Source organism: Falco rusticolus, chromosome 8, assembly GCF_015220075.1.
Source record: "Falco rusticolus isolate bFalRus1 chromosome 8, bFalRus1.pri, whole genome shotgun sequence".
Classification (NCBI taxonomy): Eukaryota; Metazoa; Chordata; class Aves; order Falconiformes; family Falconidae; genus Falco; species Falco rusticolus.
The window spans coordinates 16704692-16717669 of record NC_051194.1 but is presented as its reverse complement, the minus strand read 5'-3'; the positions used below and the strand labels follow the sequence as shown (position 1 = coordinate 16717669).

General features: G+C 41.9%; 1 protein-coding gene across 1 annotated transcript in view; it reads right to left on the bottom strand.

Annotated features, from left to right (window-relative positions):
- The window catches only part of WWC1 (WW and C2 domain containing 1), a 73789-nt gene that overhangs the window by 26374 nt on the left and 34437 nt on the right, over nucleotides 1-12978 (bottom strand). Inside the window, exons 2-7 of the mRNA XM_037398911.1 lie at nucleotides 6444-6647; nucleotides 4668-4744; nucleotides 3661-3740; nucleotides 2617-2746; nucleotides 1910-2056; nucleotides 777-850 (exon numbers count right to left, since the gene is read on the bottom strand). Coding sequence (XP_037254808.1) covers nucleotides 777-850; nucleotides 1910-2056; nucleotides 2617-2746; nucleotides 3661-3740; nucleotides 4668-4744; nucleotides 6444-6647 — 712 coding nt within the window. The remainder of the gene's footprint in view (nucleotides 1-776; nucleotides 851-1909; nucleotides 2057-2616; nucleotides 2747-3660; nucleotides 3741-4667; nucleotides 4745-6443; nucleotides 6648-12978) is intronic.

Sequence of the window (12978 nt, the reverse complement as noted above, 5' to 3'; positions counted from 1 at the left end):
TCTCTTTGCATATATCCCAAGTACAGATTGCACCACGCATCTGCAGTTTGTTATTCTGGAATTGCAAAGTCCGTTTAGAGCAGTTAAAGCTGAAGTCACCACCGGTGATCAGTGGTACATCACTGAACAAGGACTAGGCCTGCCAAAGTCTAAATAAAAATGCTTGGTGCTTTCTCATAACTGAGCCGAGTTAGCTATAATCTATTAAAAGAAGAAAATCCCAGAAAGTTTTTGCTTAAATTGGCCTGTTAAGTAGATACAACTTTTATAATCTATTCTTCATTCATCTCAGATCAGAAGGCAAAGGTGAGAACTTACATTCTTACAGATAAGCAGATAAGCTTTGTAATAAGAACTGTAGACACTGACCATATTTTGATAGGTGTTAACACACTATACATTTCTCCTTATCAGACTTAAAGCCATGCAAACATTCATTTCATTTTGAATAAGGTAAGGAGATGCCTTGCAGTACAGTCTCCTTACGAGGAATGGGGAAGCACTGGCAACAGGTAGCAAAACCACTTATGTCCCCACAGGTGTGGCCAGACTGAATTCTTTGTGTATTAATCACTCCTTAGTAATTTCTAGGATGGTTATTTATTTCTTGAATGATAACGTTGGCCCAGACAGCCTATTGCCTCACTGGCTCAAAAATTACCATGTTTATTTAGCAGTAATGGTGGGTTTCAATCCGAGTGGCACCTTTTCTAGTGAAACCTATCTTCAGAATAAGCTGTGTGACAGCCAAAAGGTGTAACAGTCCAAAGAATTACCTTCTCTTTGCTTCTTCGTATTGAAGGCGTAATCTCACTTTCTCAGCCAACTGGTTATTGCTGCTGGTAATGAACTGAGACACAAAATATAACATCAGCAACTTAGTAACCACTCCTCTTTTGATCTGCCCTGTTAAAATTGATGATGTTACAAGTTACACTTGCTCTCGTCAAACTCATTTATTAGTTAAACCAATGACAGAATCAGAAAATACTGACTTTGATTGATTTTTTCATGATTTCTTCAAATACTTAAAAACCTCTAAGATTACGAGGCTCTTTCTGGCCTAGTTAAAAACAAAAATCTACCACATCTGTCTCAGGCTTCTATTTTCATGCACACATAAATAGCTTTGTCATCTTTCTTCTTCAATGCTGTTTGCAACCTTTAAGTGTTGTATTGCATTTTGTTTTGGATGGCATCTTGCTTTGGTCGTAGAGTCTTAAAGATAAGGGACATCCCATCATGCCCAAACCTGCAGATCTTCAGTCACATGTGCGGCGCTGACTTTAAGTGGCTGCAAATGTTTAAGTCAAGGTTCACAGGAGAGTCTTCTGTGATGTCCTGAGACATATGATGTACCCACGGTGCTGGTTAAGTCCTTGCTGAGGCTTACACCATCCTGACAGTTGCGATCTTGTTGCACATGTGGGACTGAAGGTGTATGAGTACGACACATTTGATGGCATCAAAATATGTGCACATACGCTATCATTCTCACTCATAACACGCTAAGAGCCAAACGCACTCTTAAGGGAAGAGTCCTCATTACCGCTTAGCCCATACATAGCTGCTGAATGTTTCTTGCCTAGTAGCATATCACTGCTATAAAGAGCTAAGGGAGTATTTGTATCAGAAGAAGCTACACCTACAGGCAAAATAAGACTTCCTTCCCTTTTAGTCCCACCTGGGTTTTTCTAATAGAGCTAGCGTGGGGAATCAGCAGGTTAGGTTGCCTTTAGAGATACATTAACATTGCACAGAAAAATGAAGGTCATGCTGAAGTTTACATGAGGAAAAGGAATCATCTCATAAATACCTGCCCATTCTTGGAAACTCTTACTAAAGGCAGTACTACATGTAGTTCAGAGGAACGTCTCCACATGCACTGGTTTTCTCACGTATTACTCACATTTCCTGAAACATCCGTCTGGGAGCTGACGTCCAGGTACTGCCGGGGTAACAAGGGGCTGGAGCTTTCCACAGACACGCTGCTGGTCCACAGGTCTGACTGGGAACCTCTGTCATTCACAAAGCTGTCTTTTAACCTGGCTAAGCTCTAAAACCATAAAAAGTCGTGAGGTGAGCTCACTTCGGCTCAAAGTACCTGAGCAGTAGCTTTAGCCCCAACTACACGATTAAGATCTGACCATGTTTACTGTGTGCACTCAGACTCTGCAGGCATGAGATCAGGCACAGCTGGACTGCACCTCCCACAGCACAAAGCAGCCCACAGGCATTAGCACACCATCTCGCCTAGACAGGCAGACTCTCTGCCAGAGATGGCAGATGAAATGGGCCACAGTGTTTTCATGGCTTCTCCAGGTCTGCTCTGACAGCAGTACAGTCACACTGGTTCACTCTTGACCAATAAACCCTGAGACAAACACTCAGCTCTAAGCGACTGCTTACTACTGTTAGTTGCTGCATTTTATACTTCTTATTTGCAGGATCTGAAGAACAAAAAGGCTGTAGTCCAACCACAATACAGAATTCATTTATATTAATAAAACTCTGGATTACGTATCTTGAAATAGAAAATACTTAAATCACTTCTCAGAAATTCAATCTGATAGCAATGGCAACACAAAATGCTATAAAGTCATCCTGTTTCAATACCTGAATGAGGTCTTGTTTTTCCTTCTCCCCTGATGTGATGGCCTTCTTGAGAGCTTTCATCTCACTTAAAATGGCTTGTGCCTCATCAAGTTTGTAGCCACCTTGAGTATCAGACATTTTCATGTCAATTCTGCATAGAAATAAAAAAAAATAATACGGAAAGCTAACACTTTATTAAGTCCAGCTGATTTAATCATCCTAGATGCATGCACCTTGACATTTTAAGAAAAACACACTCCGAAGCACAACAAAGAACACCACGCCACCACAGAAGTTAATCCACTCGGAAGTACATTAAGCTTCAGAACTCTGACTTTAGCCATATCATCTCATTGACTCCTTATGGAGGGCAAAGATGTACAAAACCCCCTCAAAACAGTACATCTGGGCAGATTGCTGCTAGTTACCTTGTTTCTAACCTAGAGAGGATAAACTTAGCCATCTATGAGAAGTACCTTATTTTCAGTCATTATTTTGAAAACCAGCCGCAGACCTCACATGCACGGATGTATTTACTTGCACAACCTAATTACAAGCCACTTCATCCTTCCCTCTTCTCAAAGGAATTCTACCACAGTTGCTATTTATAATAAATAAGATATTAACCAGTGACACTATTTAAAACGCCAGATGTCTAGTCACACAAAGGTAAGTACCTGAAACTTTTCATCCCCTTCCACTCCACCCCAAATTTTTCCTCAGTGCCCTAAAACAATGGCTCTTACAAGTAAGACAACAGGCTGTACTGCGTCATCTGTATTGAGCAATACTGAGGAAAACAGAGTACCATCTAACTGACAAGATCCTGGTTCAAAATCTTTTTGCCATGAAGTCAGTTCTGATGCGGTCAATCACACACAGGCACCGATTTCAGAAATCTGCCCCCATGGCTGTGTATTGCTTTCAGTTGCATATGCCTAAAGATACCAGCAGCAACATATTTCAGCTTCTGTTATTTAGGCAGCTATTTATAAATATAGAGGGGGATGCATTACAAGCCAGAGATATTCTACACTCAAAATAGTATCTCGAGAACAAACTTACTTCTTCAGTGTTTGAAATCCATGCTCTTTGTACTGGAGCTCTTGCTTCATGTGAGCTACTTCTCTCTTCAGTTTATTAACCTGCAGCAAGATGTACATTTTTAGAATGGCATTTTATGTAAATATTTAGGTACAGCTCTACCCTTCAATTCAAAACGTAGTACTGCAGACAGTGCTCTAAACAAAGTTACCAGAATATCCGTTCATCTCAACAGCAGCTAACAGTCCTGATGGCATCCTCACCAGGATATTATCACTAGCTAGGTCTTTACTCAGTACCCAAATATTACAACACTTTATAAGGGGCTTAAGGGAAGTTCCAACCTCCTAAGCAGAAAAGCCGAGAAAAAATCAAGAGAGACAGGAATGAAACACAAGTCAATTTTACTCAGAAATGTTTAAAACTTTCCCAGTCATTAAAGAAAACATTAAGCATCAGGACAGGAGTTACACTGCAGTGACAGAAGCCATCCTCCGACATACCAAACTAAAAGGCCCCACTGCATGAGTAACACAGCAGGATGATAATACATACTGTAAATCCACTGACCCTACAGCTTGCTGTTTTATATTCCTCCACAGAGGCCAGACTGACCTACTTTACTTTAGTCCTTTCTTCTTCCCAAACTGAGCTCTGCATGAGAGCGCACACTGCCGCTGCTAACAACCCGCACAGGACAAAACAGCTGCCAGTCTCTGGAGAGAACTCGCAGCTCTCCAGCACTGCAGCACACCGAGGAGCCAGCATGCAGCTAAACACCCCACAGCGTACCGGTACAGCAGTATGTACTGCCAGCTTCCAAGGAAGTCTAAAGTCTAAGGGAAAAAAAAGCGTTTCAAACTCCTAGGACGGCAACATTTCAGAATTCTGATAAATTATCTCCTAGATTAAGAACGGCAACATTAGCTCTTTCAACTGCTTTGGCATCTCTTTTTAGTATTTGCCATGAGGTTTGGAAATATCTGAAGATTACTCGTGGCAAGCAAAGGTCTGTTCATACTACTTACCCTGGATTTTGCAGTAGCAATCTCTGCTTTGAGGATCTCCGGGTCATACTTGGAACTTGACGATGAGCCAGAGAGCACTAGAACAAATACAACACCCAGTTCAGCAGCACTACCTTCCTCCCTACTCTTGCACCAGCCCCACCACAAATCAAGACCTCCCATCACTCCTGCACACCCAGACCTCCACGCATTGCTGCTGTAGGCCTTTTACCCATTTTTCAGATCTCTTCTCAGCCCTCAAAGGCAGGGAAAGGCAATAGGGCAGTCAAGTACTCCACGAAAAGTCTATACTAAAGAGGCCAGAGCATGTCCTGGATCTCCAAAGTCTGGATTTGTTCCAAGTTAACGCACTTAACTCAAACTCCCAGACACGTTCACTCCATTCAGTAGTGTGGCTTCCTGCATTTCCAAAGGCATTTACAGAACTGAAGGGACAGACATTGCATAAAGGTTTGCTTTATTTTTTTTTTTAGACTTTCTCATTGAGTAAACAACCCACTGAATGTTTAGAAACAAAGAAAAGCAAAGAATGAGAAGAAACTGCAAAATGCAATGCAAGCCCTTCTCACAGCCTTGAAGACATGACCAATCATACAATGTGCCACTCCAGATTAAATCAATGTCCCATTAAGAGCAGAATTCTCTTCTAAGCAGTGGTTAAAACCCTTCTGCTTCAGAAGGTACAGAAGCTCCCCAATGTGCAATGCTGTTAGAAGCAGCTGTAGGCAAGGGAGATATTTTGATCCTCACAGCCATCAGTTTATGCCCTATAAAACATGGGAAAGTATTTCTAGTTCTTTGTGTTTGGTTGTATTTTTAAAGACAGAACACATCACGCCAACATAATTCACGTTCACAGTAGTTTTAGTGTACTGCTCTGCTATACCAGTACTTAGGTAGAGTGCTCTTAAGAAAAGGCCAAAACCTGTACTTCAGAGATGATGGATGGGACCCTAGTCAAATTAAGAATCCTTCAGTTGACAGAAAACTATTTACAAACGTTTTAACATCAGGCACAGGATTAGCCGGTGAAATTCACCACCACAAGACATAACTCAGCAAGAGCAAAGCAGGGGGATGTCAGTCCACTGATGTGGCCAGCAAGAACATAAAAAGTCTGCAATACTAAGGATTATAAAAAAAGTTCTGGAAGACTTGCAAGAAATAAATTCTCCTCTGGACAGTAAAGAGGAAATCTGGCCATCTATAAACATTTCTGCACCAGCTCTTGAAGCAATAAGTACTGATGTTTCCTGTGTGACAAAGAATATGGAGTACAAGACAATGATTTGTTTAATTGATAATCCACCAATGTTAGCTTTTACGTAGCATAAAATACAGATCCTTAGCTCCACAGGACAGTCACTCAGCTACCTGGGATGGTAAGCTCCAGAAGGGCCTGGAAATGCTATCCGAGATGATCCTTCTTGCCTTGTTTATATACTTTGGACAAGGGAATCAAGGAAAACACCATATAACTTCATTTTTTTGCATTAAGCCAACCACTACATTTTTTCACACATATTGAAGCCCATGCTGAAAACCTGCACGCTGACTCTAGTGACTGAGCCAACCGCCATAGTGTTTCATAACAATTAACCTTTACCAAATACGTGCTAGGCAGCTATTGCTTTTAAGACAAACTGAGCAAATGTGGAGAGTGACATGGTGTAACACACCCCAGTGCTCTATCACAGGACCAGCTTCAAGCAGTGTACTGTCCTAGCGGGTTCACGACTGAGAAAGTCACTGGGTAAGAGTTCACCAACTACTCACAGCTGGTCTGAGAGCCCAGTTTGTGCTCCCAAACATCATGCAGCTGCCGATATTCTTGCTGGGCCAATTCAAGCCTCTGCTGTTTCACTTGATAGATCTCCTTCTGCGCAGCAATCGCCTCCTGGGCCAGGACAAGGTAGTCTTTCAGCATGTGCTCCTGCTCCCGCCGCCATTGCACACGAGGGTCTTCTATCTGTGTAGTTTCTGAAGAGAGAAAAGAGGAGGCAAGATGAATGGAATGCAGGTTTGCACTGCTCCCTGGAGAAGATCCACCACTTCTGTCAGTATTTTAAAATAGCCCCTTGCCCCATCTCGTAGAGGAAGTGGAATAAGGACATTCTCCTTTTTTCTTAGGAGGTGACCACTGATCCACAATAAACCCCAACGAGCTCTGCCATGCTGAAACACTGTATAGAACAACTCATGATGAAATCATTGTACAGGTCTTCAAATCCTCTGCTGCTGAAGCCATCCTGGTTCTGCCTCTTACAACATCCACACAAGCCCTAAGATACTGACATCGACTGTTAAGACTTATCTTTATTGCAACTGTTTTATAACACTGCTAATAAAATACCTCTACTATTTCACTGATAAAAACCAAACATTTTCAGAAAACATCATTGCCACATGACAACATTATACTGCATCTGACAACATGAAAGCAATCACAACTCTGCCTGCCCTCTTTGGCTGCCAAGTGGCTTTTATTATAAAGGGGAAAGAAAACCTCACTCAGATTCCACAGGTAAGTAAAAATAAAGACCCATTAAATCACAGAATGTATTCATGAAAGCATCTCAAATTGCATTATATAAACAGAATCTCAGAAGGGAGTAAACATTTCCTTCACTCAAAGCAGGCACAGCAGTAAATCACTGCAGAATTTAAGAAAAAATATGCTACAGAGTTAAAGAAAAATATTTTTCGGTAACATGGGCAATGCAGTCATGAACAGCTACACCACTTCCATCTCCATTACCCAACACAACCAATACACTGCTTTTCAGGTTTCTAGTCAGGAAAAGGGCATAAGGTCACAGACATGCAGCTATTCCTAGTACTAATTAGGCAAATTTATTGTCAGTATTGTCTTGGTTTTGTGAAGAAGTGTCCAAAATATTTTTCATTTATCGTTCAAGGCTGTTATATGCTCTTGTTTGGAACAGGTTCCAATATTCAGTCGACTAAGTGCTCTAAACTGTCTAAACTACTGTGCTTGAATAAGGATGCCTTATTGCCGCATAATAAATAATTAATAAAAAAGAGCTGCTTGAAACTATCAGTAGGAATCTAATCTGCATATCTTAAGAGCCTCTTTAAATATTTAGTAAAAGCTGCCATGGTGGAAGGCATGAGCAGCTCTTAAGTGAGTCAGGCATAAGGCTAACACCGCAACACATACAATGTAGGGAAGAGAACAGTTTGATAATAATCCTAGGAGCAGAACTAGTAATAAAGGATTTTACCCAAGGGATGGCCACTCAATCATCTTCACAAGCTATCTGTGATCATGCTGAGGAGAAAATTAAAAGGATTCTCCAGCAATAACTTATTTTAACAGTATTTCAAGACCTGAAAGAACACATGACATTTCATTTTACATAGTTTGTAGAAGCATTTCAACAAAACGTCCTTTATGGATCCTGCTAGAAGAAGTAACATTTCAGCTGTTGTAATACTAAAGCTAAGCCTGGACCTGCAAAACTGCCCCAAAATAACCCGGGGAAACAGCAGCTGTTTGTGCCAACTATAGGTGCTGATGCCCTCCCAGACAGCACCATGGTCTCTCTCAGAGGGAGCAAAAAAAGTCAGGAAGACACAGCAGCATATCAGCTGTAAAGTCTGAAAACTCCAGACTCATATCTCTGTTCCTGCTCCCAAATTCCATTTTCCAGATAACCATTATCCACACCCAGAAGGAGGAACTCCTTTTACTGCCCAGTTGAACCAGAAGGTGAAAGCCTGCTACGAGTTTCCCAGAAGGCTGCCCCCACATCCCCACACACGCAGCCTCCCCGGACCAGAGCGCATGCCAAGCGCCAGAAACCAGGACTCAGGACCTGGTTTCAAGCTCAATGAGTATGTGGGCAAAGTACCCACAACTCTCAATGTCTAATTCAGGACACTGGGTCATAAGTCTACCTGTACCTATGGCTTCTTCACTCTTGGATATTTCCAGTTGTGCCTTAAACGGGCAGCCCGCTCCTCCTGTAGTTGCAAGAAGGGCAGCAGAAGCTGCTGCAGGGCGATCCCTCCATTACAAGCAACCAGGAGGAAGACTACAAAAATCTACAATCCTGAGCACCTCTGTTAGGTGGCGAAACACTGATGCTGCCCCAAGCACATAAACCACTTGACAAAGTGAAGGCTTGGCAGGACGGGCAACACACTTTTGTACTGAAACTGTTTTGTTCCCATTTTTCTAACTATTCACCTCAACCTTTTCAGTAATCACCACACTAACTGTATCCCCTTGATTGCAGCTTTGATTTTCAAACACATAATAACAATCTAAGAAAACGTTGGCCAAGGGCTCTTGATCTGCCCCAGCTACTGAGTAATGCAAAATACATCCAAAGTCAGATGAAATGACTACAGAAATGCAGGTTATTACATCTTCTGTTGTCTTGTGAATTTTTAATTTAATGTTGAGCTTGTCATAAATAAACCTGATTGTTTCATGTTTGAAGAATGTAGTCTTACTGTGCTTGCATCAGCATCTGGCAAGAAAATAATAATTTTTTTTGTGCAAATCAAATGCCAAAGAAGTTCTCCCAGAGAGAGACACTCAGGGCTATGCATTAATACTGTATTAGGAAAATTCTGGGTACTCAGTTTAATTTAATTGTATTTATTTTGCCTCAGAGACAAGGTTAGAAGTGTGCTCCATCTCCCTTTTTTTAATGGCTCCTGGCTTTAGATTTAATTTAGGTCTGTCCTTGGGCTTGCTTCTGATAATTAGTCTCAAATACTTCAAGTGTGCAGCAAGAACCAACATGCTTCCACCCCCTTCACACGCTGAGGACAGTCCCTTCCTGCACAGGGAATCTACAAGAGACCTTGGAGAGGAAGAAGGTTTTGGACACTCTCCAGAGGATACTTTAACATAAACCACAAAGATGAGCCTCTTGATTAGCTGAAGGTAAGTGGATATGGTTTGCTTTATCATGATTTGGATTAGAGCTGGCATAAGAAATAGGGTCATGATTTTGTTTCTCTTCTTTTTAACCTTTTAATTGAAATTCTAGGTCAAGTCTTCCAGTTTCTGGCATCCTATAGAAGTGAAACTTTTTAAGCGGGTATCAGCATAGTCTGAAGCCTTCTCTGCACGCCCTTGAAGCCTGTAGTGCTTTTGAGTGGCACGGACCAGGGGTAACTGCCTCAGACCACCCAGGGCTCAGACCTGCCACCAGATCTTCGCACGTTCATCCTGGGGGCAACTCAAATGTACAACTCCGATCATGTTTGGTTTGTCCCATGTACACAGTGCAGTTTCTGCTAGCTGAATCACTCAGGAGGTCTGACAAGCTGCCATGTCCCCCTGCAGGCTTCAGAATGAGGTTATTCTTCCTGTACTTGATCTGTGTCCCCCAGGACCACAGCTAGCCATCCTTGTTTAGGCAAACGCCGGCGGAATAAGTTAATGCCCCAGTTTTGGCTAGGATGGGCCACAGTGACAACAAGCGCCCAGCTTCCTCCGGTGTGGGCAGGGAAGGAAGACAAATGAGAAGATAAAAATACATCTCACACTGGAAAGAAAGCTCTGAGGGGACAAGGAAAAGACTCTTGGAAACATTCACCCATTTTACATGAGTCAAGTTTTTCTTGTGGTCAGAGGTGACCCTGATGTTCGCTTCAGAACACGGGCTGAATATTGTTTCTTTTGGGGACAATGCCAGCTCGCACAGCAGCTGCAGAGGCTTACAGCTACTGCCACAGTCCATGTCACTGCCTGGTAAACCAGAGGAGGGAACTGATCACAGGAAAAAACCACGAAGCCCCAGAGATGTTTCACTGGGAAGGGACAGGGAACAAACAGCTTCCCCAGAAGCACTGTACAGGTAAAACTGAATTGGCAGGAGCCTCTTAATCCAACACTGCTGCTTAACACAGCAAAAACCTTCAGAGTCACTGGAAGGTGGCATGCTCCTGTCTCTGGGCTGCTCTTGGCGTGGAACACCGTGGTAAGCACATCTCCCATTCCAGCACATGATATAGCAAACCTCCAAACACCAGAGGAGGGAAGGGAAGTCCAACTGTATTTAAGACTCTTCTGGAGAGCTTGCGCAGGCTCTTCTTTCTGGCTGCACAGTCATGAAAACATTACATCATTCAGAAGGAAGTTAAAAAGAAATCTTAGCAAGACTTCTAAGCTCTGCACTTACAAAAGGTGTAAGAACTGTCAGCACAGGCATAAGACCCAAATGAGACTGGAAAAAGCGTTAAGATTCAGACTGTCTTTAAAAAGCAACCTCATTAACTCTCGTGAGTGCTTTCTTGTGGAAGTGAAATGGACACAAGACATGGTCACAGACCTATGGAGACCCCAATTTGTGTCTTGCAATTTAGCAGCTTCTCAAACAAAGTTTGTTTAGTCCTCTCCCCTGCAGATCTCCTTTGCGTGCCCCTGTAGGCTTGTCTACCCTTTCTTCCCCGCTATACCTTCCTGTAAAAGGAAAAGTCAACAACCCCCACCTCACAGAAAAAAAAATTTAGGATAAAGCCATTTAAAGATATGTAAATACTGTGATATTGGGATGACATAAGCTCTAAAAAAAAAATATTTGTATCACCTTCACATCTGGAGACATTTGATCCTTCTATTGCAGAAGGCAGTCAGTCTGCTTTTTAAGAATAGTTTTTTTTCACTTTGCTTTTTTAATACCCAAGAGAAGTTACTGCACCTTCCAGGTTTTAGCCTCAGGCCAAGTGAAAACGTGGCTTTTCTGAAAAAGGGAAGGGTATGAAGATAGCCAAAAGAAAGGAAACCCCCCTCCCCAAACCCCCAACCACCCCCCCCCCCCCCCGAACAGATTTCAACATTTTTATTTTCAAAAAAGATCTTGTAACTTGCAGGGAAAAAAACCAGCTTAAGTTCTCAGTTGAAGGGCTTGAAGAAAATTTCAAAACAAGTAATAAAAACAAAACCAAAAACCACACCACAACTTCAGGGCACTTTTGCCTTTAAAAAGTTCTTCTCTTTGCATGAATTACAAACGCCTCCAGAAAGGCCTGGGAATGGTTCTGCTGTGAACTTCTGGACTGCAATTGGAACTGTTCTGTAAAGAGAACCATAGTCACTGATTTGTTTTCTTCATCACTTTAAGGGGATTTGTTCTAGCAAAACCCAATACACATTTCCTAACAATGTCTGTATTGATATATCAAATTCTGTATTTTCTTATAATTTGAAAGAGCTTATAAAGCCTAACACTTCTGGTCTATCAAGCAATCTAACAAAGAGAGTAAGCGGTGGCTTAGTTTGAGGATACAATATAAAAACATTAATAGCCTGAACTAAACTCTTTTCCAACTTGCACACCTCTCAGGATATCCCAAGCCTACTCGAGAGCTTCCTCTTGAGTAAAGGCAGTGCAAACCCCTGCAGCAAAGGGAGCTCAGGCAGTCATTCGTGTTATCCCTGCCAGGAGAATTAACACAAGACCTTTGCACTGTTTCCAATGGTCTTGCCACAAGGACACATTCCAGGCTAAGAACAAACTCCAGATCATCGTCACCTAGTCAGACTCCTCAGCAGAGCCAAATCTTGCAGAGGTGTGTCCCACAGCATTAGCTTGAACATGACTGATGATCTGAAGACTGCAAACCAAAAGGTTTCAAATTCCTGTTGTAGAGAGAGAAGTAACTTGTACAATGGAGAAGGACAGGATTTGATTTCATGAGCTGCAGAGCTCATCTACCCTAAAACACACTGTTAGCGATTTTGTGGTTTTGTGTTCAGTATATTTTAACACAGGCACAAAACAATCACTCCGCAAAAATACAATAATGTGTCACTTACTGGTGTTGTGGTCTATGTAATAAACTCCAACCTGAGGGTCATAAGCTTCTTCCCATCCTAATGGTAATTCATCACTAATGCAGTCTGCAAAGGTTAGTGGTTTAGTATACCTGAAATGCAAAATAATATTTTGGATGAATAAACGAAGTCCCATATGTCTATTCCAAACAACTGACCAGAAAGCAAGTACCACAAGGGCTTCACTGTAGAAAACAAAGAAAGTTGAAAACTATTTTAAAGCTTTTGTTCTTATCAAATAATACTGCAAAAACTCTTCCCTTTCTTCATCTGAAGTTACAGCAAGATGAACTCATTCTGACAGAGCTGCCGAGCCTTGCCTGGCTCGGCCAGTATTCACTCAACAAAGGAACATTAAGAACTTTGCCAGAAACAATCCTCGTCTCTCAAGTGAAAGAACAAGATGACTGTTTGCAGGCAAGTCCTGTATCAAAAATATGTAGACAAGAAGGAGCAAGATGAGAAATGCAATTTGCATAGCATGAATAATTA